The sequence below is a fragment of the Kryptolebias marmoratus genome, linkage group LG24 (assembly GCF_001649575.2).
Source record: "Kryptolebias marmoratus isolate JLee-2015 linkage group LG24, ASM164957v2, whole genome shotgun sequence".
Taxonomy (NCBI): Eukaryota; Metazoa; Chordata; class Actinopteri; order Cyprinodontiformes; family Rivulidae; genus Kryptolebias; species Kryptolebias marmoratus.
The window spans coordinates 3,799,781-3,822,955 of NC_051453.1; the positions used below are offsets into that span (position 1 = coordinate 3,799,781).

Below are 23,175 nucleotides of genomic sequence, written 5' to 3' on the forward strand. Positions count from 1 at the left end.
GACAATATTTGACACTATAGACATGCAGAAGTAAAGCAAAATTTGAACATCAAGCATCATCTAGCATCTCATAACTAACATGTAGTATGTTTTCTTTTACAAATTGTAATGGCAAACACATATCAGAATATTAAAATATCATTTAAAAGTTTATACCATGTCTGTCTCAAATATTCCAAATAATTTAGCAGACTAAAAAAAGCTTCTTTATCACGATGTTTATGTACTTCATAGGTTGTAGCTATCGGCTAGCTCGCTACGCTACGTCTTTTCTTACCTTGATAGCTGTGGATATATTCTTCATGGAAAAACTTGTATCCTTTCTCCAGTTTATTGGATCGGGAATTCGATTTCTTCCACATCAGCAAAAGACAGCTTTGGCAAATTAAGCAACGATATTGAAGAGACCCACAATTTGCTTCGTGTGATTGAATAGACTCGCTAAAACAGGAAGTGTCCCAGCACCAGGAGACGCTACTTCCGGTTGCCGTGAAAAAGGCTTATTACTTCCTGATGCCGACCTCCTCTCGCTCCGGACTGGGCCTTACCGTTAGTTGCTCAACCAATCCGCGCAGGCCCTGGCACATAAAGACCAGGCCTTCCTCATCCTCAGGGCGGCTGGGTCATCTGTTTGAGCAGCTTGCCTCAAAAATGATCAAAGAAAGAATCTGATCCTTTTTAAATGTTTATTAATTTAGAAGTAGTTCTCTGATTTGTAAGATACAAGTTTGTTCCACACAGAATATTACAGAAAAGTAGAGATTTTTACATTGAAATCTGTCATGAACGTCGACTCTCAGATTGGTTTTCAAACACGGGAGACATTGCCCTCAAAGCCGGAGACGTGTCACTTCTTTTTATCTTATATTTTCCCTGTGAATGTCAAAGTAGCATTGAGGACACGTGATAATCCACAGCCTCATCAAGTCACACAGAAAACAAACATACAACCAACCCAAGTTAAGTCAAATAATCACGACATCAGGGAATACTTTTCATTCATCCAAATTCCCCATCAGCACTAATAGTTGAATATTTGTCTCCATGCATACATGTTATATATTTATGGTAAAAAATATAGCTTTCAGAATAAATACTTCATATAATTTTTAGACTGTCAGACAATACGTATTATATACTTTTCACAACACTTTAAGTATATGTATTTGGCTGGATTTACAGAACTGATAAACATTTTTAATATGAAACAGATTAAAGTTCTTTGGTGATCAGCCAGATGTAAATTCCTATCACATCTGGGTCACACTGGATTAAACAGAAATAACTATAAAGACCAAATGTGTAGGCACGGAAGACCAGACACTTCTCCCAGCACGGATCTGACCATCCCTCAGACGTCTGAAAGCTTGTTTCTTCACTAACAATCACGTTTGCAGCACAAAGTTAAAGTCACAATAATTGGTGGTTTGTGCTATTTTAGCTGGTAGAAAAAAAAATCTTGTTGCATAAATGCAGTCAGTGTATGTAGTTCAAAATACAGATAATCCTCTTGTTGATTCTTTTTCCATGATCAGTCTATAAAGTTACACTTCTGCATCTAATTTCAGATGTTTTAGAGTGACCGAAAGCTGATCCAGAGTCAGTGGTCAGTTTGCAAGAACAAAACTAATTTCATTATGATGTGAAATCATTAAGACTCGAATCTGTCTGTAAACTAAAGCAGAGCTGGGACATTGAAATGTGTTAGAAACTCACCAGAGTTTGAATGATTGTCAGCACAAAAACACATTTTCTGATGCAGACTAAATTGTTGACCACATTCAAGGCATGAATAAGTGTTGATACCCTCAGCTCAATGAAACAGTGCCTCATTTCTGGAATTTCTTTAGTTTCTGAGACAAAACTGGAGGTTTTTGGTCATCTAAATACTGACCTTCACAAACAGATTTTCTCTTATTTCAACTCTAATTCTGAAAAGGTTGGGATACTGTATAAAATGTAAATAGATTGCAGATATTTGGTCATTCCATTAACCCCTGTGTGTTTTTCCACAATGCAACATGTTAAATATATGAACATAACTTTTTGACAACTTTTTGTAGCCTGGTAAACCTCTGCCCATCTTTACTTCTGATTCAGTCTCTAAAAAGCTTTTTATACTCAGTCCTCTTACTGACCTGTTGCTAATTGACCTAATTAATTACAAAATCCTCTCCAGCTGTTTCTTATCCGTATCGCTGACTTTTACAGCCTTTCGCTGACACTGACCCAACCTTTTTGAGGTGTGTTGCTGCCATCAAATTTAAAATTACCTAAAAATTGTACAATTTCTTAATTCAGACATTTGCTGTGTTTACTGTTCCATTGTGAATAAAATACAGATTTGTGAAATTTGCAAATCACTGCATTCTGTTTTTATTTGCTTTTACACAACATCCCAACATTTGCAGAATTGGTGTTGTTGGTGTAACATCCTATCAAATAATTATAATATGAAATATCATAGGAATTGTCTCGATGAATCAATTTAGTTTGCTCTTTTATTCAGCATTTCATGCACCTTATTTCATGTAAACATACTCAAATGTTTGGCATCTGTTGTGATCATTGAGGAAGGAATGTTTATTTGTAAACATTTCTTTAGACCACACTCCTGTTTTGCTGTACATGAGGAAAATGGGTGCAAATTTATGGTAAACGACAGAAGAAGACCTGACTTCCTGGGAAGGAGGCGTCAGCTAGAGAATAATAAACAGTTGTCTGATTAAGGCTAGACCAACGTCAAACCACCTACCTGATTTCTGATTGACAATGAAGTGTTTCATTGATATTGCTTCTTATTGCAAACAAAACAAACCTCCCCGTTGCTGTAGATTTTCGCTGTCAGGTCAGATTTCTGAACTCCTTGAGGCGAGAACAGGATGGACAAGTCTCGATCTAAAGACTCCACGATCACACAAGTGAATAAATGCCTCTAGATATACAAACTAAAAATATCCAGACCAGTTCAAAGGTTTGCCACTTCCACTCACAGCTTGAGTTAGTCCTATAATTCATGCACATTTAGTTAAAACTTGCTACATGTTTTTCTCTTGGAATGTGTCACAGCCAGCCTGACATTCATTGTGCATTTTGTTTCTGTTGCATACATGATTTGATTTTAAACAAGCAGGCAAACAAGGCATAACTTAGTATTGTTGACCTCATAGATGAAAAAACTGAGAACACAGTATTACAACATACTGCTGTGGAGTATTATACACAAAACAGCCAGTAGGGGGAGTAACTGTATTGGCATGCAGCATTTTCTGCTCAATACAACCTAAATGAGAAGACTTCTGCCTTTTTTTCCCAGTCTAGACATATACTTGTTATAAAAATGCCTAATTTTTATCTCAGAATAAACCATTTGTTTTCCAATAACTCACAAATAATAATCACTCATGAACCACTTAAAAACATGACCACTGTGGAGAAACAACTCATTAAATGTCACTTCTGTTAGAACATCTGGTTATATAGTTTCCTCTGAACACCATATTATAGACGAATATTTAATTTACGCAAACACAATTTAAAAAAAGTGCAGTAAAAAATACAGTCTCTGTATGATCATAATTTGATACAATAACATTCTATATATAATACTGTATGTTCAAAATAATGGCTTATGTCCATATATGAAATAAACAATGTCAATGTTTTAAAGAAAATAGAAATAATATTATGTTTAATCTATATATATATATATATATTTAAAAGGTAGATCATGTGCTTAGTATTTTGCTTTAAAAGTTAGTTATAAGAAGCAGCAGTTTAGAGTTATTCACTCCTTGTCCTGCTTTATATTCTCACCCTGTGTCCTGCTTAATATGCCGTCAATTGCATTTGTTGCTATAGCGATGTCTTATTTTCAGTTTGTTTGAGACCCATTGACCATTAGATCAGCTGTTGCAGCATATGCACAAACATCCGTAGGGCATGCTGGCAGAGGCATAAACGCACGAGCGCTCCACTCCCAGAGGTTAAAAAGAACCTATATATCTCATGTTGTGTCATGTGTTTAGTTCCCCTCCATTGGTTGGAAAAGCGTCATGGAAATAGAGCTGATTGTTGAGCTGGAGGACTGTGGCTTAAAGGGGGTCTGCAGCAGACGTGGGCTCAGAGGCGTGGGCCTTCAGAAGGTCAACGACGTCTTGATGAGCAGCTGCTTCTGCCACCGACAGGGCTGTGTGACCATTCTGGGAAGAAAACAGAAATGTAGGGTTTAAATCAGACATGTTGCAGTGAGTGTTGTGGCCCTCACGGTGGCAGTGTGGTGTTGCTTTGAACATGTTCTCTAGCAACTCTTGCACATTGCAATACATGCTGCACCTTTCCTAATAACACCAGAAGAGCTGGATTAAAAGACTCTGTAATGAAATTCTCAAAGCCAGTTAAGATTTTCTTATTCGATGAATCACAATCACATCAACTAGTCCATTTAAAAAAAACTGTTTATCAAATAAATACAGTAAAAAAAAAAGATTAAATATATACTAAATACATTAAAAAAATAATTTGCATTAGAATTTCCTCTGAAAAAGGCACTATAAGAAAGTAGAATTTAAATAGTATTTGAATGTCTGAAGAAACAATGAATCAGTAGAAAATCCTTTTTGTGTAAGTGATGTCAATATTTACTGATCTGAAAAAGACATTTTGACATTTATTTTAAAGTATTGACTCACTGACATTGTTGTTTCTAAGGCTACACCCACTCCTACACGCTACAACACGAGGGGTGTGATGGTATGACCAAGTCACAGTTTAAAACAAACAGTACCTCACTGTGAGGGTCCAGGTTTTATACAACTAGGAAGGAAAACGAATGCCAAATGCAAATGTTTTTGGTATTTTTAAACAGACAATAACCCTCCCAGAAGCAGAGACAGAAAAACAAAGCATCTTTGCAAGTGGGGAGGGTCTAAGGTAGCAGGTCATGTAAAGCAAACTAGGATTTGTCTCTATATAATAACATTTAAAAAAAATAATTATCTGATTATCTGTAAATGATGTATTTGTCTGATTATCTGTGCCTGCCCCAAACATCTGTACCATTACAACCCTAACACAGGCTTAACATTTAAAACATAGGTATAACCAAATATTTTAAACTTTATATTAAAACTAAATAATTCAAAGATCTTAGAGAACATAATTTAAGTCAGAAAAAATGTCCAAAACCTGTTTTTTTCTGTGGCATTCATCTATGAAGAGGACATTTGCAGCTATCAAGCATTCAGATCATGGTCTACTAGCTATTTAATACAAATGAGAAAGCCTATTATGTGCAGGTGACCTTGTGGTTAACAGTCTCCCTAACCTGCAGCTGAGAGAACAAACCTCTCCAAATACAAGCACTTACAAACCCATCTTTTTCCAAAGTGAGAGGGCCTGTGTGCTTGACACTGACACATCAATCAAAACTAATAGAGCTGAAAATTTCCCCAGCTGATACCGCAGACAATGTTCTAGAGCAATGTTCTAGAGCAATGTTTGTAACTTCTTGTATCTATCTCACAGCATGTCATGACAAGTCATTTATCTAATCAAATGTAAGATATTAGATATTATAACAAATGGGAGCAGATGAAGCCTCATGCTGAGAAAGAGACTCCTTGCCTCCAGGGTGAATAGTCATCTCATCTCACTTGTTTAACGCTTTAGAACCAACTTCTCGCACAACTGCTGGACCAGACTGAACATTTTCTTAAATGGGAATATTTTTGTCTCAGCTGTCATGAAATATACCTTAATGACAAGCAACATATGTCTGGCCAATCAAACACAATTAAAGATATATCTACATGCATTCATAGTTATACTTGAAGTAAAGTTTTATTCTATTTTAGCTGTATTGTGGCAGCTGATAATAATTCAGTTATTTGAAACAGAGGAGGAAGCAGTTCAGATATGATCACACTCTGACTGCAGACTATGGACTGTAGAAAGGCATCAACAACAACAAACAAACAAACAAACAAACAAAAACAATCTATCCATTTTTTGGCTTATCTGTGATCAGGTTGCAGAGGCAACAGCTTCAGAAGGAAGCACCAGACATCCCTCTACCTATTACCACTTAAGGCATTCCCAGGTCAGAGAGGATAAATGATCCCTCCTTCAGTTCTGGGTCTGTTCCGGGGTCTCTTCCCAGCAGAAGGAAAGCTCCAAGGAAGCATCCCAATAAGTTGCCCCAATCACCTCAAACTGACTCATTTTGATGCAGAGAAGCAGCATTTATCATAATTGTAAACACGTTCTCTATATTTATTTTTAACAGTGATTCAAAAATAGAAGTATGAGAAAAACTTCCTAATCAAAAATTTAAAAAGTGGAAACTTGTTAACACAATTTTTAGCTCAGTTCATAAAAAATGTTTAGTTGATCGCAAATGTGATCTATTTAGAGTAGAAAAACAAATGACCAGAAACAGATTTTAAAGGCTGACCCCTGCATTGTTTGATAGAAATAACTCTCTTCAGCATATTTCAATGAACTATGCTTTAAATTGTCTGACAATGGTCCTGTAAACATCACATTTTCAACTTTACAAAGTAGCGGCGTACCTTATCTGTGAGGCTGGTATCACAGCGACCCGTCTCCAGCAGCAGACGAGCAATGTGTGTGTGTCCGTGCTCGCAGGCGCACATCAGGGGTGTAGATCCCTCTCGGTCCTGGGCATTTACATCCGCTCCGCAGCTCAGGAGCAGTTTCACCATGGCAACGCGGCCATGGCTCACTGCAAGCATGAGAGCTGTCTGGCCTGCCTGGAGAAACAGAGAAAACAGATTATAATAAGAACTTAGCACAGGGCAGATATGGAGGTAAGAATGGGAGATGCATATTAAGACTGAGCCATTATCAGAGATGAGAGGGGCAGGTGGGGAAGAGGAGAGCGAGAGAAGGAAAGTAAAATTCACAAAAAAATAAATAAAACTGCTGTAGAGGAATAAAAAAAATCACAGTCAAACAAATCAAACAAAACTAACATTCTATATGAAGGATCCCCAAATGGCAGACTCAAATCAAGTCTTATCTGTGGAGCAGCTTTTCTGCAATTTATCGTAATTTATTTTAGCTTTTCCTGCATTTCAAGGAGTTCATTTCAGGCTGCACAACTTTTCTAGCATTTACAGTAATTCCCATGTTTGACTGGTGGCTTCTCTCTGCAGAGCGTAGCTACCAGGGTGAAGAAAACTAGCTTTGATGCAACTAAAAGAGAATTTAAATATATCAATTTGAGACTTGCTACAGAAAAGATTTTTTAGGTACACCTTGCTGAGTTTTAATTGAAGACCACTGTTCTGTACTTTATTGAGAAAAATGATTGAATTTCCAAAAATCATTTAACAGGTAAATCTTTGCTTTCAGGCCTCTTGAGCTGCAACACCTGCTGCTAAATATTTAAAGCTGTTATGCCACCTTGATGTCTCTTCCTCTCTTGGGTTTTATTTTTACTGGTCTTATCACTTGGATATGCTACACTCTGGTCTAATGCTCTTAGGCTTATAACAACCTCCTTTTTCCCGTTTCGAAAAACAGTTAAATGTAACATGCATCCCTGCAAAGTGACCCACTTACACCATAAACATTTTCTAATTTCCCTGGGGGATTTACTTAAGTCCATGCCTTTGTATTCATGGAATTCAACATTTAGTGCAATACCACATACACAACAGTTTCATATTTTCTAAATGAGGCAAAATGTGTCACTTAAGGCATTTATTGTACTTTATATTACCTGTCTTGAGCGTGCATTGACATCCCCAAGCCTTAGGAGCTGCTGAGCCACCTCCAGATCATCAGGGCTCTCTGCAGCTGTCAGAGCAGCCAGCATCACTGGAGTATAGCCTGCTTTATTCACATTATCTGTTTCACATAAACCTAGAAGAATGTACAAAGAAGGAATTAGTGATCGGTAAGTCCCTGTTCGGAAGCCGCATTAGCTAACTGTGTGGGGCATCTCACCAGTGTCTAGCAGCAGTTTGACCACAGGAAAGTTAGAATGTGACACACTGTAGTGGAGAGCCATATTCCCGTTGCCATCTGTCAGATTAACAACGTAAGGCAGGAGAGTGGGGGTGGTCAATCCCACTTGTCGCAGGTATAATCTGACTGTGTCTGGCTCTGACTCTTTCTGACTGGAGACCTTGAACCACTCCTGGTAGAGCACCACCAATACCTGACGCTGAATAGAGAACAAAAGAGGAAAAAATGTCTAATTTAGAAAAACCTGTGGATATTATTTCTTATAATTTGAATTTTTCTGCTCAGAAAAAAAAGCATCAAACATAAAGTGACACAAATCAGTTTATTTGTTTTAGAATTTTGAAGCAAAGGAGAAAAGAGAATGCTGACAAACAAGCATGAATTTGATTAATTACAGCCAAAATACAGTTCTTACCATTTCTTTATCTGGGGATGAAACCTCTTCCATACGATCCTTTACATAAATGCACGCATCTATGAATCCTTTATCAACTTTCTCCCTGAAAACCAGACAAAAGTAATCTACAGTAAGACATCTGTTATGTTTTTGTTTAACTCGTCAAACCTTTTTAAGTTCTTTAGTATTTTTGTTTTAATATTACATGTGCAACTGATTTGTCTACAATTGTAGCCTTTTAAATTTGAAAGAAGTCTTTAGTTTTTGTTTAAAATCTGTCTGCAAGCCTCCACAGCTCACAGGTGAGTCTACTATCTGATACTCTGATGGCACCTGCAAACCTCAGTTACAGCTTAAACTTATTTTTTGCACATAACAAACCTGAGTTTTTACACTAATCATCTATCATGCAGACTATATATTTGTGATTACATAAAGCATGAATATACTGAATGTCACAATCTGTACATTAGCTGTCCTCAGGCCATAACGCACCCTCATAGTGAATAAACACATTAGAATAGTCAAACTGGTTCTGAATAGTTATTGCAATTGCTGACCTCTCTTCGCAGAACCAACCATGTACCCTTGATCCCTCAGATCTCAGCCTCATCCACATGCCAAAGGCAAACAGGCAATCAGAGAAATCAAGGAGAACACTGCCTTTTTTATTTCAAATTGCTCTCACAGCACGATATGAAGAGCATATATAATACTATCTCAGACTTTAATTAATGCAAAAGCAGGTTGCACCAACTGTGTGGGAGCAAGTGCTTGTGGAATGTTGAAATGTTTTTATTAAAGTGTGATGAGAAGACAAAAGTGTGCATTTAATACTCGATATGCAGGATACAAAGATTTTAGAAAGGTCGTTTGGAAGTTTAGGAAACTGTCTATGCATGTGGCATTACACATACAACAACAGCAATATAAAAAAAGGAAAGCTTGGTGCCTGGCATTTATCTGGATGTTATTTTGGTGTGTAGCATCCATCTAATGGCAGCAGCCTCTACTAACAGAAAAGTTACCCTAAAGCTTCAGCAAAACTGATTAGAAACTCAACAAAACAGCATGAAAGGGACATAGTAAATATTAGGCAGTCATGCGGTGGATTTGTGTTGATCTGGTGACAAGATGTTCCTTAAAGCTTGAATTCTGATAAACCTAAAGTCAATTGCTTTCTCAAGAAGAAGAAACTTAGGCTTTCATCCTGCTCACCCGTCATCGTGCTCCTCCAGTAGCTTGGCACCTTCTAAGTCCAGCAGGCCTCTGTCCGCCTCCTTCTCTTCACCCACAGCACCTCCTCCTTCAGACAAGGCCTCTACTTCTGCTCCCTGGATCTCTGCTGTCTCCTCAGACTTCTTGTCCTTTTCCATCTCCACTTCTGCTTCTGATTTTTCTTCCTCCTCCACTTCCACTTTTGACTTTTCATCTCCACTGGACTCCTCACTGGATGTTGTCTCATAGCTAAAAAAAAAAAAAGGATACATACAAAGGAAGATGTGCTCAAGGTTTTTTTTTCCATATTAAAGGAAAAATCAAGCTTTACTTCAAAAGGTGGGAAAAAGCTTCAGTAGATAAGTAAATAAAGAGAAGTCAGAAATTTGCATTTTGTAGAGTTTAGATACTTAATGAGGCCACCACATCAGAACTAACCTAAGTGAGCTTAAGCAAATAATAACTGGTCATCCAGCTATAAATAAGTGATAAGTTAAATGTTTGGCTTTTGCAGTCTTGGCTCAAACCATCCCTCATCTACATTAAAAACATAGGTTTGTTTGCTCGTTCAACACAGGACAAACACTGCTTTGTTCAGTGAGAAGAGGCCCTTCATATATTTAAAGCTATGGGGTGGATGCTGCTGTGTGTGATCACTGGGGTGTATCATCAAGGCACCTCTGTGAGGCCAGTGATCAGGTAAGACATACTGAATGCCACTGATTCATGCTTATTTAATCTCACACACACATAGACTCCAACAAGAGGCGTTCGGGGGCCGCAGCATTCCCCGGATTCCAGAGGAGCTCAAGGCGGAGCAAAGATAGGTTTGAACATCTAAAGAGTAGAAACACAAACAGCGGCCTGCTTCCTGATGTGGGGAGAAGCCTAAAGATAGTCAAAGAAAATATTGTTGTCGCACATGTTTGTCTCCTTACAAAAAGAAAACATCTGCTTAATTTTATTTGGAACAGTATGGTGATATCTGGACAAATATTTACAGCAAAAAAACAGGGATAGGCTTGGACTACTTATCCAAAGCTTATAAGACATATTAGTGTTTGTTTATAAGAACTAAGCCAGACAATTCATTACTCTTGAGAGCAACTGTTGGGGTAAGTTTGCAGATAAATTTGCAACAGGGAGGAAGGAATTGAGCTCACAACAACATTCTGAAACAACACGGCAAAGGTGAGCGGGTCATAAAACTGAAACTCAGGAATGTAAGAACAGGAATGCAGGAATTAAATATATTTACTCATGACAGACATTTCCTTGACATGCAAGACTTAATACCACTAAGGAATTTTAGACAGACTTTTCCAAGTGAGCAAAGAGAAACATGTTTGATTAAAAATCTCAAAAACATTTCCCAATTCAATTTGTATAAAAATATAAATGGATAAGAGGTTTATCTGGAAAAAGTCTTCAAGTTTTCCCTTTATGTTATTTGACCTTTTAGGATAAAGGTAAGGTTTTGAAAGTTTTTAACATTTGTTCACTGAAATTTTCCCAAACCAGTTGTGAGACATTTAAAACTATCTAGCAAGTTCTGGGTGTTCTTGACATGTCCTCCCAGTGGGAAATGTCCAAAACCCATCCCCTGGAAAATGTCCGGAAGGTGTACAAACACCTTAACTTTCTTGCAATTTTGAGACAACAACTAGTCTCCAACAGTTGCAACCCAATGAGATGCCACCTTTACACTTGGAGGTGGTAGTTCTCATCCTGGATGTCCATTCACTTCTTAAAGGTCTCACTCAATAAAGGCAACAGAATCGTGTCATCTGCAAAATAGCTTCAGTACAAAGCAAAACAGTCTGAAAGCTTCTTATTGTGTTGAAGAAATTCTACCTACTAAAGTTATGAACAGAATCTGTGACTAAAGACAGACTGGCGGAGGCAAAAAGAAACGAGTCTGGCCTACCAACAGGAATAAGCTTTCAACTCTGGTTGTAAAAAGAAAGATTGGTCTGTAGTTAGGGACCAGATACCCAATTAACCCAAAGCAAACCCTACAAAACAACAGGAGGGACATGTTTATTAGCCTTCTCCAGGCCTACAGAGAAAACTGGTTGGATAAATTGGTTGGACAAAGTGTAAAACGCTAGTCTAAAATTCCATTCTAAAGATGACAACCAAATTGTTTCTCCCGACTCTATTCCCCGGTCTCTTCTCTCCAGCACTCTGAATAATTTATTACTCACAGTTTATGCCAAAGATAATTATTACAGAAGGTTGAATTAATTCGGCACCAATAAACACAGAAAATTACAAATAATGAAATATGCACAAAACCACATAGCAGCACATACAAAGATACATGTTCTGATTTGGATGCTGATTAAAAGAAAGACTTTTACCCTCCGTTCACGCCAACAAACTTCAGGTTTTTCTTGGCTCCCTTGCTTCCGTGCTTGTCTGCAACACCATTTTTCTTCATAATAGATTTGAGACCTGGTCAGAGAAGAGATAAAACAAGGATAAAGAAAATGAAAGAAAAAAGCATGGTAGGTTTCCAAGAAACTGATTTATAGTGTGTGTTTTCTTTTATCTAAGAGTCTAAAGGAAAGCTATAGTTAAACCAAATCTGGAGGTTTTGTTTTATTTTTACATTAAATAGGTAGGATTATACAAACTATAATGACTGAGTTAGAAACCTGTGCTGAATTCGGCTGAATATGGTAACAATGTTATTGTCACTGTGACAACTGGCTCTATAAATTATTATGACCATCGGGTGCAATAAACAAAAATCTTGGGTGAAAAAAGTATGATAAAAATAAATATATATATATAAAAAATATAAAGTATGCAAGTAAAGTTCACAAAACAACAACAACAAATCCACAAGTGCAACAAAAATCAGAAAACGTAAAAATCAGGAAATATTTCCCCTAGTTTGTATATTTATTATTAAGTCCTAATAAAGGTTTAATAAAGGCAGAAAAAAACAAGTATTACTTAGATGCCTACAGTTACCAGAAAATTAAGATTGCTATGTTAGATTAAATTAATCTTTTTTTAATAAAACTGCCCTGATACAGGTTATACAAGCTTTCCTCATGGTATAAGTCAGCATTATACAAACTCCCTGATAGTATACAACCTTGACATTGTCAGGTCTGTTTATGTATGTAACTGGCTAATAATTGATTCTGCATAGGCTCTTTTTGCTGACTCCCCTTGGCGTTAAGCCTAGTGTGGCTGTCCTAGTTGTGTCTTACAGCAGGCATGGTGCGGTGAATCTATAATGCTTTATGCAAGTACAAGGATGTGGCTTTGTGCCAAACATCACTGTCTAAAAAGATCCAGACAGGATGAATGGTGCTTTTAGATTGAGTATCTCTCAGGAGACAGTAACATAGAGAGGGAAGTTTAGTATGCGTCTGGAATTTGATCATCATGTTACATTTCAATAAACGGATGATAACTTTTAATGAATACATCATGATTTTAACCTTTCCTTTAGTTTGGACATGATCTTTTGAGGTCTGATTAAATTTAGCTCATGTGTGAAAATCCCCAAAGCCTATTTTGAGTTTCAGATAAGTACTAAAAGTGAGGTCTCCAGGGCCACAGGATTGTTTTTTCATGTCATTACACAATGATGTGAACAAAAGCCAGGCTGGGATTTTAGATATCCACGATAACCTTAGAGAAACACTGCTGGTCTTAAGAGAACACAGTATAAATCCATGAATACACACCTCCCTTTAATGCATTCCTGTACACAATACTCCCAGAACTGAACTGAATGTGAACTTTTTTAACATAAAATGTGGCTTGGAGCTCCGGCTCCTGACTAGAAGCACAGCAGTTGAGACATCGAGGAAAGAAAGAGAGGCGCCATCTGTTTGATGTATGAGTGAGAGTCTGTGCTTGAGAGTCCTCTTGACTGTCGATAAGCATGGGTTCTCTTTAATGTATGAATGTGGGTTTCTATATAATAATGTATATAATGAGAAACAAGTATTTGATGTGCCATAGGGAGTCAGTGAACCATATTATTTATCTGGGGCTTAGTAGCAAGCATTTTTTCCTCCTTAGTTACAGCAACTAGTGGTCAGTATATTTCAGAAAACAGTGTGTATTACACAAAGGCATTAAAATGTCTATAAATAAATATGAGTCATATATGATAAATAGCAAAGCAAGTTGTGCCAAATGATAAAGAAATGAAAAGTAGATTGGGAGAAGATTTGAGCTGTAGATTGTTAAGGAAACTTTACAGGGACATGTGCTGTCAGAAAATTCAAAAGTAAATGTAAAAATAAATAAATAAAAAAACACAATCATTCACTTGGTAAGATACAACTCTTTCCTTTGGAGAGTCAGTGAGTGAAGGTGATGTGAAATCATACAAATAAAATCACTAAAAGCAAATAAACAGATTTCAGACAAACCAAGGACTACATCTTTACTTCATGTATTTATTTGAACTGTTGATCTGCAGTCAGTGTGTTTTGGACTTATACAAATACATTTATATTTAGGTCAACATTTCCAGAGAAAAATACATCCTAGGATGCTGTTTTAAATAAGTCAGATAAACATAATTTCTCCACAGCCCTATAGGACAGATCTGATAAAATCAGGCACACCATCTACCTTTTGCTGCTTTTGATCAATACTTGATTCGACAGCATATCTCTTGAGTAGATAGTTTATTATTGAATGAATAAAGCCTTTGTGGTTTCAAGTTACAAAACCTTCAGACCATAACTACTCCATCTTTTTGTTAGTTTGGTGATAAGAGTGTCTAACATCACCGGAGGAATTTGTTGTTATGCAGTAATGTGACCTCTACATATTTGCAAATTGGCACAGCAGAAATGCAAAAAACATTCAAATCATTCTGACAATGCTCAGCTCCACCGTTGGCCTACAAGGAGTGAAATATTACTCTATGTGCATATTAAGACTCCTCCTTAATGGGAGATCATGAGGGATATGTTGTAATTAGGCAGCATGGCTAATAAAGCTACAGAGCTTTGTGAATGGATAATGTCTAGAATATGAGAGAGGAAGAGATTTAGCTCGTTGTTGTAAGAAGATAAGCAGCTTTCTGACAGTTAGATACAACACACACCTACCTTGTTCTTGCTGTTTGCTGGCGGCAGCTGCTTTCTGTGCCGGAGAGTAGAATGCAGACAGGACACTGAGGGAGCTGACCAGTTGACTCTGAATAGAACTCATTTTGGAAGCTCCAGGCTTCCCGGCTTGTTTTGTTGTTGTTGCTGCAGGGACCGTTTTGCCTGCAGGCTTGGCTGCGGCTCCTTTTCCAGCCTCTGTCTTTTTAGTTGTTGTCTGTTTCTGTGTGCTAGGGCTCTCCTGTTGAGTGGCCATCTGTTGAGCTCCAGAGCTGCTCCCCAGCTGTGCCCACTGCTCCCCGAGAAGCCCTGTTAATCGAGTTACAACTTGTCCCAAAGCTGCAGGAGACGTTGGTGATTCACTGGAACCTCTGCGAGCAGACTGTGACTCAATGGATTCTCGACGTGAAGCTTTTGCTTCACTTGAACCTCGACGCTGAGTTGCTTCACTGGAGCCTCTTCGAAGTGATTGTGTCTCACTGGCATCTTTCTGAGATGATGGAACCTCACTGGAGCTTCTACGTGAGCTCTGAGGCTGAGAGTGAGCATCGCTCGATGCCTGGCGAGTTGGGCGAGATTTTGTTTCTCCTGATTCACGACTATGTGATACACTGGATCCCCTTTGTGGTGCTTTCAGCTCTTTTGACTCCCGACGAGATGCTGTTTGAGATTTAGAATGGGCTTGAATGGATTTGGGCCTTTCTTGGACTTCACTGGAGCCTGGGGAAGGGCTTTGAGTATCAGCCTTAGGTTGTGCAGGAGACTGTTTCTCATTTGACTCCTTAGGCAATTTCTTTACTTGGCTATGGTCTTCAACAAGAGGCACAGATGGTGTTTGATGTTTTTCCTGCGATTCAGAGCGCTGTGCTAAGGACTGAGCTTCTGGTTGGTTTGCAGTCTGAGCTTTTGTCAGGGTCTGCTGAGCTTGAGTTTCACTAGATCCCCTACGAGGGCGCACAGGTGCTGCCTGAGGTTGAGGAGGTGAAGGCTGTGCTTGCTCTGCCGAAGGCTTCCGACCTCTCTGTGGTCTAATAGGACCTGCTGTCTTTACAGCTGAACTTTCTGCTCTTACTACAACACTGTCAGTGATCACACTTTCTTTGACTGATATACACACATTTTCTTCTTTCCCTTTTTCTTTTTTTTTTGATGTCTCCACAACAACATTTTTGGGTTCAACCTTTTCTACACTCTTTGAGGGCTGAGTTTCTTTTATTTTGGGGTCATTTTGGGCAGTGTTTACCTCAATTTTAACATCCTTTATTTCAGAAACTAGACTGGAACACACTTTAATCTGGTTTACAACAGCTGAATCTAAAGCTTCCACATCTTTACGTTCAGTAGCTGTAGCTGTAACTGCAACAATAATACTGTCATCATCTCTTTGAATTACTTCTTCTGTTTTTGTATCTTCTGTTATGTCACTGACCACAGGACCTACATCTTCGCTTTGGCCCCTTTCATTTTCACGCACTTGACTGTCTGTTTCTGCATCACTGGTTGGGTTGTTGGAATGTCGTCTTTCTGTCTCTGTTTCTGTTTGCTGGTCACTCCTCTGTGCTACCTCTGTCTCTGTGACCCTGTCCACCGTGTCCACCCTTTCAGTCTCTGTCTCTCGGTCTACGCTGCTGGCCCTTGGTCTATGTGGATGGTCCGTGACTGTCTCTCCCTCTGTTTCTGTCACTTGGTTTATCCTTTCAGCTACAGGTGTCTCAGTCGTCTGATCCTGAGTGATGATGCTCTCCGTTACAGTGCCCCGTTCCATGCTATTGGCTCTGGGCCGAGGTGGTATCACTGCTGTTCCCTCTGCCTTCATCTCTGTGTCTTGGTCCTGTGTGTCAACTGTACTTGACATTGCTCCTTGATCTATACTTCCAGTCCTTGGTTTGGCTACAGCCACTTCAACACATATTTTATCTGTGTCTGTCCCCTGATCTACAGTAGCAGGTGATTCTGTCTCTGTTTCTTGGTTGGTGAAATCCATTTTCTCTGTGACTGTGCCTGTATCTATGCTTTCTCTTCTTGGCCGTTCTTGTACTTGTGTGGTACAAATTTCCACTCTCATTCCCTCACTTAGTTGTAATATTCTCTCCTCTTTTGCTTTGTTCTCTTTTATTTGTTCGTTCAAAAGAGCATTAGTTTTCTCTAGCGCCTGACTAGCCTGAGTAAGTTTTGTCTCCAGTGTTGCAAGCTTCTCCTGCAGCTTCTGCATTCCATTTTGGTCCTCAAAGTGTTCTTCTTTTGCTGCATTACTATCTTGACTACTGCTGTTCTCTTTATCTTTTCTAATCTGTTCTTCAGTTTCCTTTGATAGTTTCTCCACTTTATGCTCCAGTGGTCTTTCTGGGGTCTCTTTTTGTTTTTCTATTTTTTCTGAAGGTAGAGTTTGTTTCTGTGACATGGAAGTCTCCTTCTCCTTTGCTAACACTTTAGTTGTTTCTGTCCCACCTTGTCTCTCATTTGCTGATATTGTCACACATTCAGAAACTGAACCTCCAGTGGGTTGTGTTGCCACATCTAACTTGAGGCCTTCTGAACGTCTGTGTCCTTGGGAATGACTCTTTGCCTTCGTATCATCAGTTGTTGTTACTGCAGAGGATGATGTAGAAACCTCAGCTTGAGACTGAGCTTGTAGCTGAAGCAACAGCTTCTCACGTTCCTCCCTCAAAGAGCAGATCTGAGCTTTTAGTTCTGGGATAGTTTTAACCTGCTCTTCTAGCTCTCTGACTCTCTTCAAAGCCACTGTAATTTGCTGGTGAAGACCTGCCCGATCCTGTGGAAGACACCGTCTTTCGATTACGTCTGGTGAAGCACGGAATACATTCTCTGTTGAGCCATTTTCTGGTGTGGCCACGGTGCAGTCAGGGCTGCTTGAATCAGAACCTTTGCGCTGTTGAAGGGTGATGGGCATGCTTGAGGCTCTGAGGAGATTTGGACGACTTTGAATAGCAGCAGTTTTGTCTTCAACACATTGAGTCCCTGTACCTGCTTCATCTCTGGATTTCGTGGAAATATATCCAGTTCCTTGACTGGTAGTCCCTTTGCTACTATGGCCAGTAATTCCCCCTTCACTTGGTCTGAAATCAAAGATTTGCTGGACCTCCGTCACTCGTGATTTAGGCTTGGGCCCCAAGGTGGATGTCCCAGACCATGTGCTCTCCTTTTCCTTGAGGGGAGCCCTGCCACCATGCCCAGGGAGGCTGAAATTTCTTGGCAGAGTGCTGAATTTAGCCGGGCCTTTTACCCTGCGCTGAATGTGGACCCTTTTAATGGTATTGCCTTTTTCAATATCATCAACATATTTGAGGAAGTCAAGATCCAGGTGGAAGCCATAGGGTGTCTCCACTGAATAGGGCAGTTGCTTCCTCTGAACACTGCCCTCACTGGCCTTGGACTGAAAGCCATTGGCTGTAATAAATAAACATAAATAAAATGTCATAAAACATAAAATAAAACTGGTAAGTGTGCAAACCCAAAGTTTTACTGATTAATACAATAATTTACTCTCAATATGCTGTATAAATCAATTCCGATTTGAGAGTAAAATGTAATTAGGCAAAGATGAACAAATTACGAATTATTAATAGCACTGTGATGCCTTTCTACTCATACAGGCAGGCTGTAATGTGCTGTACCCATGGTTCGTTATTATGTAAAGCCATATCACTTACTAGGAAGTAATTATCATGCAGCGATTGTGCCAAAACAAATGAGTCAGCATGTAAAATGCGGCTCATGTTGTGCCAGCTTATGCATACAGTATGAGACAGGGGGCGTTTATCACCTGAAGGAAATAAGCCCTTGGCTGCTGTTAGGCACATACACAATAATCAAGCTAAATGTTTTACCTTTTGTGCTGGATAATGGCTGTATAATGAACAAAAATAGAATTTGGCATGACTAATTACGGGTATTACAGTTAGGGAAATAGGATGTGAAAAGCAACACATGTTAGAAACAAGGGCATTGTTTGTTTAACCGCAAGCTTCGTGGCACTCACCACTTTTCTTGTCCATCATGAGATGCAGAGTTCTCAGTCATCTACTTGTGTTTTGTACAGTCAAAGCTGGCAGCCTGGATAAAACAGAACAAAAGTCATGTGAGAAAACATGTGAAAACATTGGTCCCAGAAAATGTTTTGCTTGAAGTGTTTTTTTTTTAAGTCATTTTTAAAATTTTAATAACTGCAATAGAAAAAAATGAATTATTTGATCCAACACTTGTAAATGATAAGTATGACTATATTTCTGCTTTTTTGTGGATGATGGTAAAAAGAATATCAATATTTTAAACAGGCTAACTTACGATAGTTATTCACAATTTAATGCAGGTCAAATAATACTCAAAATTTATCAATAACGATTTATATTTGCATGGAAGCAAATGGAAACTAAGACAGCTTAGTTTCAAATTTATGCAAATGTCAACTTCAGCCTGGGTCCTGTCCAGCAGTTCTGGGTAAGTCTGTCAATCTGACATCATGCTCAATAAACATGCAGACCTCCTCAATTTGCTGAAGTACAGCAAGCAGTCCAGGAGGTTACAGCATACTAAGTGGATGACAATTCAACTTTTCAAACTTAGGCTTTTTGGCAACTAAGAAATTAGTATTTTTTAATCAGATTTACAGATTAATAAACAGCTCAGTTTTGTACGGTCTCAATAAATCTAATAAGATTGTTAGGTAATAAAAATGTAAATATTACTGTCATATCTAAAATGCAAAGTGCAAGTTTGTCCAGTAGTCTAATTTAATTTAACAAAACCAGTCCTTGGCATTGTTCCATTGTTTCAAATGAAAGAGCCAAGAAACCAAAGCTTGAAACTGCAGGGTAGAAGTAAGGCAAAAGGAAAGGAATTCAGAAAGTGGAGTCAAAACTTTTAAAGGCTTAAGTAAAGCTCTAACTCATAACAATAAAAACTCAAGCAATGTGCCAATCTCTGAATGAGCTGCAAAGTTCAAATCCATTTAAAATGAGCACGTAATTCCTTAAATCCAAATATTAGTTCTTAAAAAAAAAAAAAATTGGAAGCAGGCAAACAACATTTTTTCTGTTCAAATTTGTGTCACAGGAAAAAAAAGAAAATCTTAGATGACAGTGTTAGAATCCCTGGAGCTCTGGTTTAAATAAGGCTGGAGTTTAGTCTCCATTATGTCAGGTAGAAATTACTGTGAGAACTTTGTTAATTTGCTGAATTTGATTCAGTAGAATATCTATACATATATTAGAATACAACAGAAATACCAAAGATGAGTTTTGTTTTAATCCTGTTTTTATGCATTGTCATTGTCTATTACTTTGTGTTACCTGATACTGCAAATAATAAACCTGATTGAATCACTATACTATTTCCTTTTACCTTGGTGGTATTTTTTTTTTATTACAGTCATTTTTTTTCATAATGACAACATTTTGATACTCAGAGAAGATAAAAGTCTTTCAGGGAAACAGAAAATACCCCTTTGATGTAAAAAAAGCAAGAAAAAATGTACCTCTATCGACTGACAACTGAGTCACAAAAATACTTGCATTTTTTCTAGCAGTTCAGATATTTCATCTAGTATCTAATCAGGTTTTCAGTTGATCCTGCATCAAAGTATATTTCCAAAAGCCACCAGTATATGTCTTCATATGACAGAGCCTCTCCTCTCACCAACTTCAAGAGCAAAATTACATTCACCGGAGCACATTTCAGGACACTTGTGTGTTTCTACCACACAGGCTTTGGATTATCTACAATAATTTGAAGTAAGTGCACATTCCTTGCCAAGAAGAAAGCTGTGTTGTGCAGTGCTGAGTGGTGACATACTGCAAGGTAAGCATTATATGAGCTGGCAATGTAATCAATCAAAATGACAGACAGTTCACCCTGGGACCTTAACAGGAAATGTGACAAGCACTATTTGGCCTCTGTCCAGTCTTCACAGATTGAGTCTTATTAATGAAAAAAAAAAAATAGGTGACCTGAGGCAGAACTGTTGTCTCTGTTACAGATGAACAGATAAACACACACAAGGAGAGACAGACACACCCACAAACAAATCATGTGACTGATGAGATCTGACATCGTCTTGCTACCATGGCAGCCATTCCTCAATCTGCTACTTCTGTGCGTTCCAGGACTCAGGAGCACAGGTATTTCCTGACTGCTCTTCATGTTTAATGCGACTGCAATCATCCCGCTGTCCTTAAGACTTAATTAGACGATTTGGGAGAAAAACAGCGCTGTAGTCATTGCTGAGTGAAGCACAGGGTGACCCGACTGGCAAACATTAACAGTGGGCAGGCATCTTTAATTAGATCATTACTTAAAAGACAAAGAGACAGGAAAGAGAGAAATGAAGAAAGTCAAAAGATAAAAGCTAAAAAAGGAGGAAGGGAAAACACAGATTTTAAAGCAAAAGATGGAGATGACCAGAGGGAATAAACAATTCAAAAATGAGTCAAAACAGAAAAGAAAAAATTAATAATCAATGACTTGAACTTGCAGAAAAATTCTCTGATGAGTCATTTATATTTTGGTTTAGATCCAGTGGTGTAAATGATTTATTTTAAAATATGTGAAAGGTTTGTGAGTTACAAAGCCCAAGATTTTCATCAACGGCTGATTTTTCCAACATCCAGTACGTTTTTTTAAACAACCTGAAACAGTCCAGCACTTTCTTTTTGACGACATCGCCTTGAAATACTTTTGCAGATACCAAAAGGAGGCAAGTTTCCATCCATTTTCAGTACCCACTTAATTCTGTTCAGGGCTGTGGGGGCCTTTCCCAGCAGTCAGGGAACAAGAGGTGGGGTTACACCATGAACAGGTTGTCGGTCCGTTGCAGGGCTAACAGAGACACATGACCATGCACACACACGCTCACAGTGAAGGGCCATTTAGAATGCCCACTTAACCTAACATGCATTATTTTCTACTGTGTGAGGAAACAAGACCCATGCATGCACAAGGAAAACGTACAAACGCCTCACAGAAAAACCCTAACCAACATTTGAACCCCAGACCTTCCTGCACTAAGTGGGTACAGCAGTAAGTGGTAGGCAGGTCATGTACCAATCAGAGGTTCGAGTGTTGGGTTCCCAGACCCTGCAGTCAGGCCGAAGTGTCCTTAAGCAAGACATTGAACCCCTAACTGCTCCAATAAGCTTATTGATGTCCAGGTGCTGAAATCAATCTACTTTTTCATGATATTCTAATTTTATGACCAGCACCTGTATGAGTGACATAAATCTAGTGTGTAAAATATATAATAGAAATCAGTGTGTGAATGGGTGAACAATGGATGAACCTGTAAATGAGAAAAAGATGGACCCTTTGAAGAATCCCTTCTTAATATTATTTTTTATACATATAAATTTTTGCATGCAATGCAAAGAAAGTCTCAAAGCAACAACAAAATAATACTCAGCAGGGTACCTTTGAACAATTGCTTGACAATGATAAATGTTGCAGTAATAGTACACTGACTAGTAGATTATCAAGAGTAGGCTGGTAATTAAATGTTTGAAAGGTTCTGTTGACACAAATGACTGAATCCTGACTAGATTGCAGTCATAATAGCTACAAGCTGAAAGCTCAAAAAGGGTGTACTAATCCATATTGAAAGCATTTGCAGCAGGTTACCCAAACCTAAAAGGCAGCTACGGTTATGTGTAAACAAAACTGTGTTGCATGTGTCAGCACTTTTTCAGGCACTATCTTTGTGAGTACTTGTTTGTGTGCTCTAACAGTGGTAGTATAGCATCATGATAGAGTGTGTGTTTTTGACGGAGTCGCTGTGTTTGAACAGGAAATTCACTCCATGTCTCACACACGCACTCTTAGAGGACGTACCTCAATCTTTCAGCACCAATCCAATAAGTGTGACAGCTGGGTGAGAGGCGACGACATCGGTAATGTGAGGACCATAAGACAAGAGTAATGACAGTCCTGTAAATAAGCTCTCAGTGACAGCGAGGTGCTTTCATAGATTACTACCAAGAAACTTCGACCATTCCAATAAAGTTGCATTTTGCAGTTTTTTCGAAGGAAGAAAAAATACATGCAGAAATTTAACCAAATGCTAAAAAAAATTCTTAAGTACTAAACATTCAAGTTTGTTTTTGGTCAAACCTGATTCAGATGCATTAAAGAGGTGTATAAAATGAGGTTAAAATGTTAACATCCTTTACAAATTGTGCACACAACGGCTCCTCAGGGATTCACACACACACATTAGACAAGCACACTTTTACACACACAAAATTACTGCTGACCTAACTCACCAAGAAGCATTAATTGAATGTCATGGGTCATTACATTGGAGTGCCTGTGTACTGGAGATTGAATTAGTCGGATACACTGACACAGAGCAGGACTGGAGAGAAGACAGACCAACAGGAAATAAGACTGGAGAGAGCAAGCAGGGGACAAGAGGTGGGCGGACGGGAGAAGAAAGCGGCGAAAATGAGGCAGAGGAGGGAGTGG

At 38.5% G+C, this 23,175-nt stretch overlaps 1 protein-coding gene across 4 annotated transcripts in view; it reads right to left on the reverse strand.

The window, feature by feature from the left end:
* Positions 1-672: 672 nt before the first annotated feature.
* Positions 673-23,175, reverse strand: part of kank4 (KN motif and ankyrin repeat domains 4) — a 69,725-nt gene continuing 47,222 nt past the window's right edge. For all 4 annotated transcript variants that reach the window (XM_017420536.3, XM_017420535.3, XM_017420533.3 and 1 more), the window contains 9 exons: positions 18,704-18,777; positions 14,707-18,111; positions 11,974-12,067; positions 9,611-9,859; positions 8,411-8,495; positions 7,975-8,194; positions 7,748-7,890; positions 6,573-6,773; positions 673-4,202 (listed from right to left, as the gene is read on the reverse strand). In XM_017420536.3, the coding sequence (XP_017276025.1) occupies positions 4,095-4,202; positions 6,573-6,773; positions 7,748-7,890; positions 7,975-8,194; positions 8,411-8,495; positions 9,611-9,859; positions 11,974-12,067; positions 14,707-18,111; positions 18,704-18,722 (4,524 nt within the window). In that variant the 5' untranslated portion in view covers positions 18,723-18,777 and the 3' untranslated portion in view covers positions 673-4,094. The remainder of the gene's footprint in view (positions 4,203-6,572; positions 6,774-7,747; positions 7,891-7,974; positions 8,195-8,410; positions 8,496-9,610; positions 9,860-11,973; positions 12,068-14,706; positions 18,112-18,703; positions 18,778-23,175) is intronic.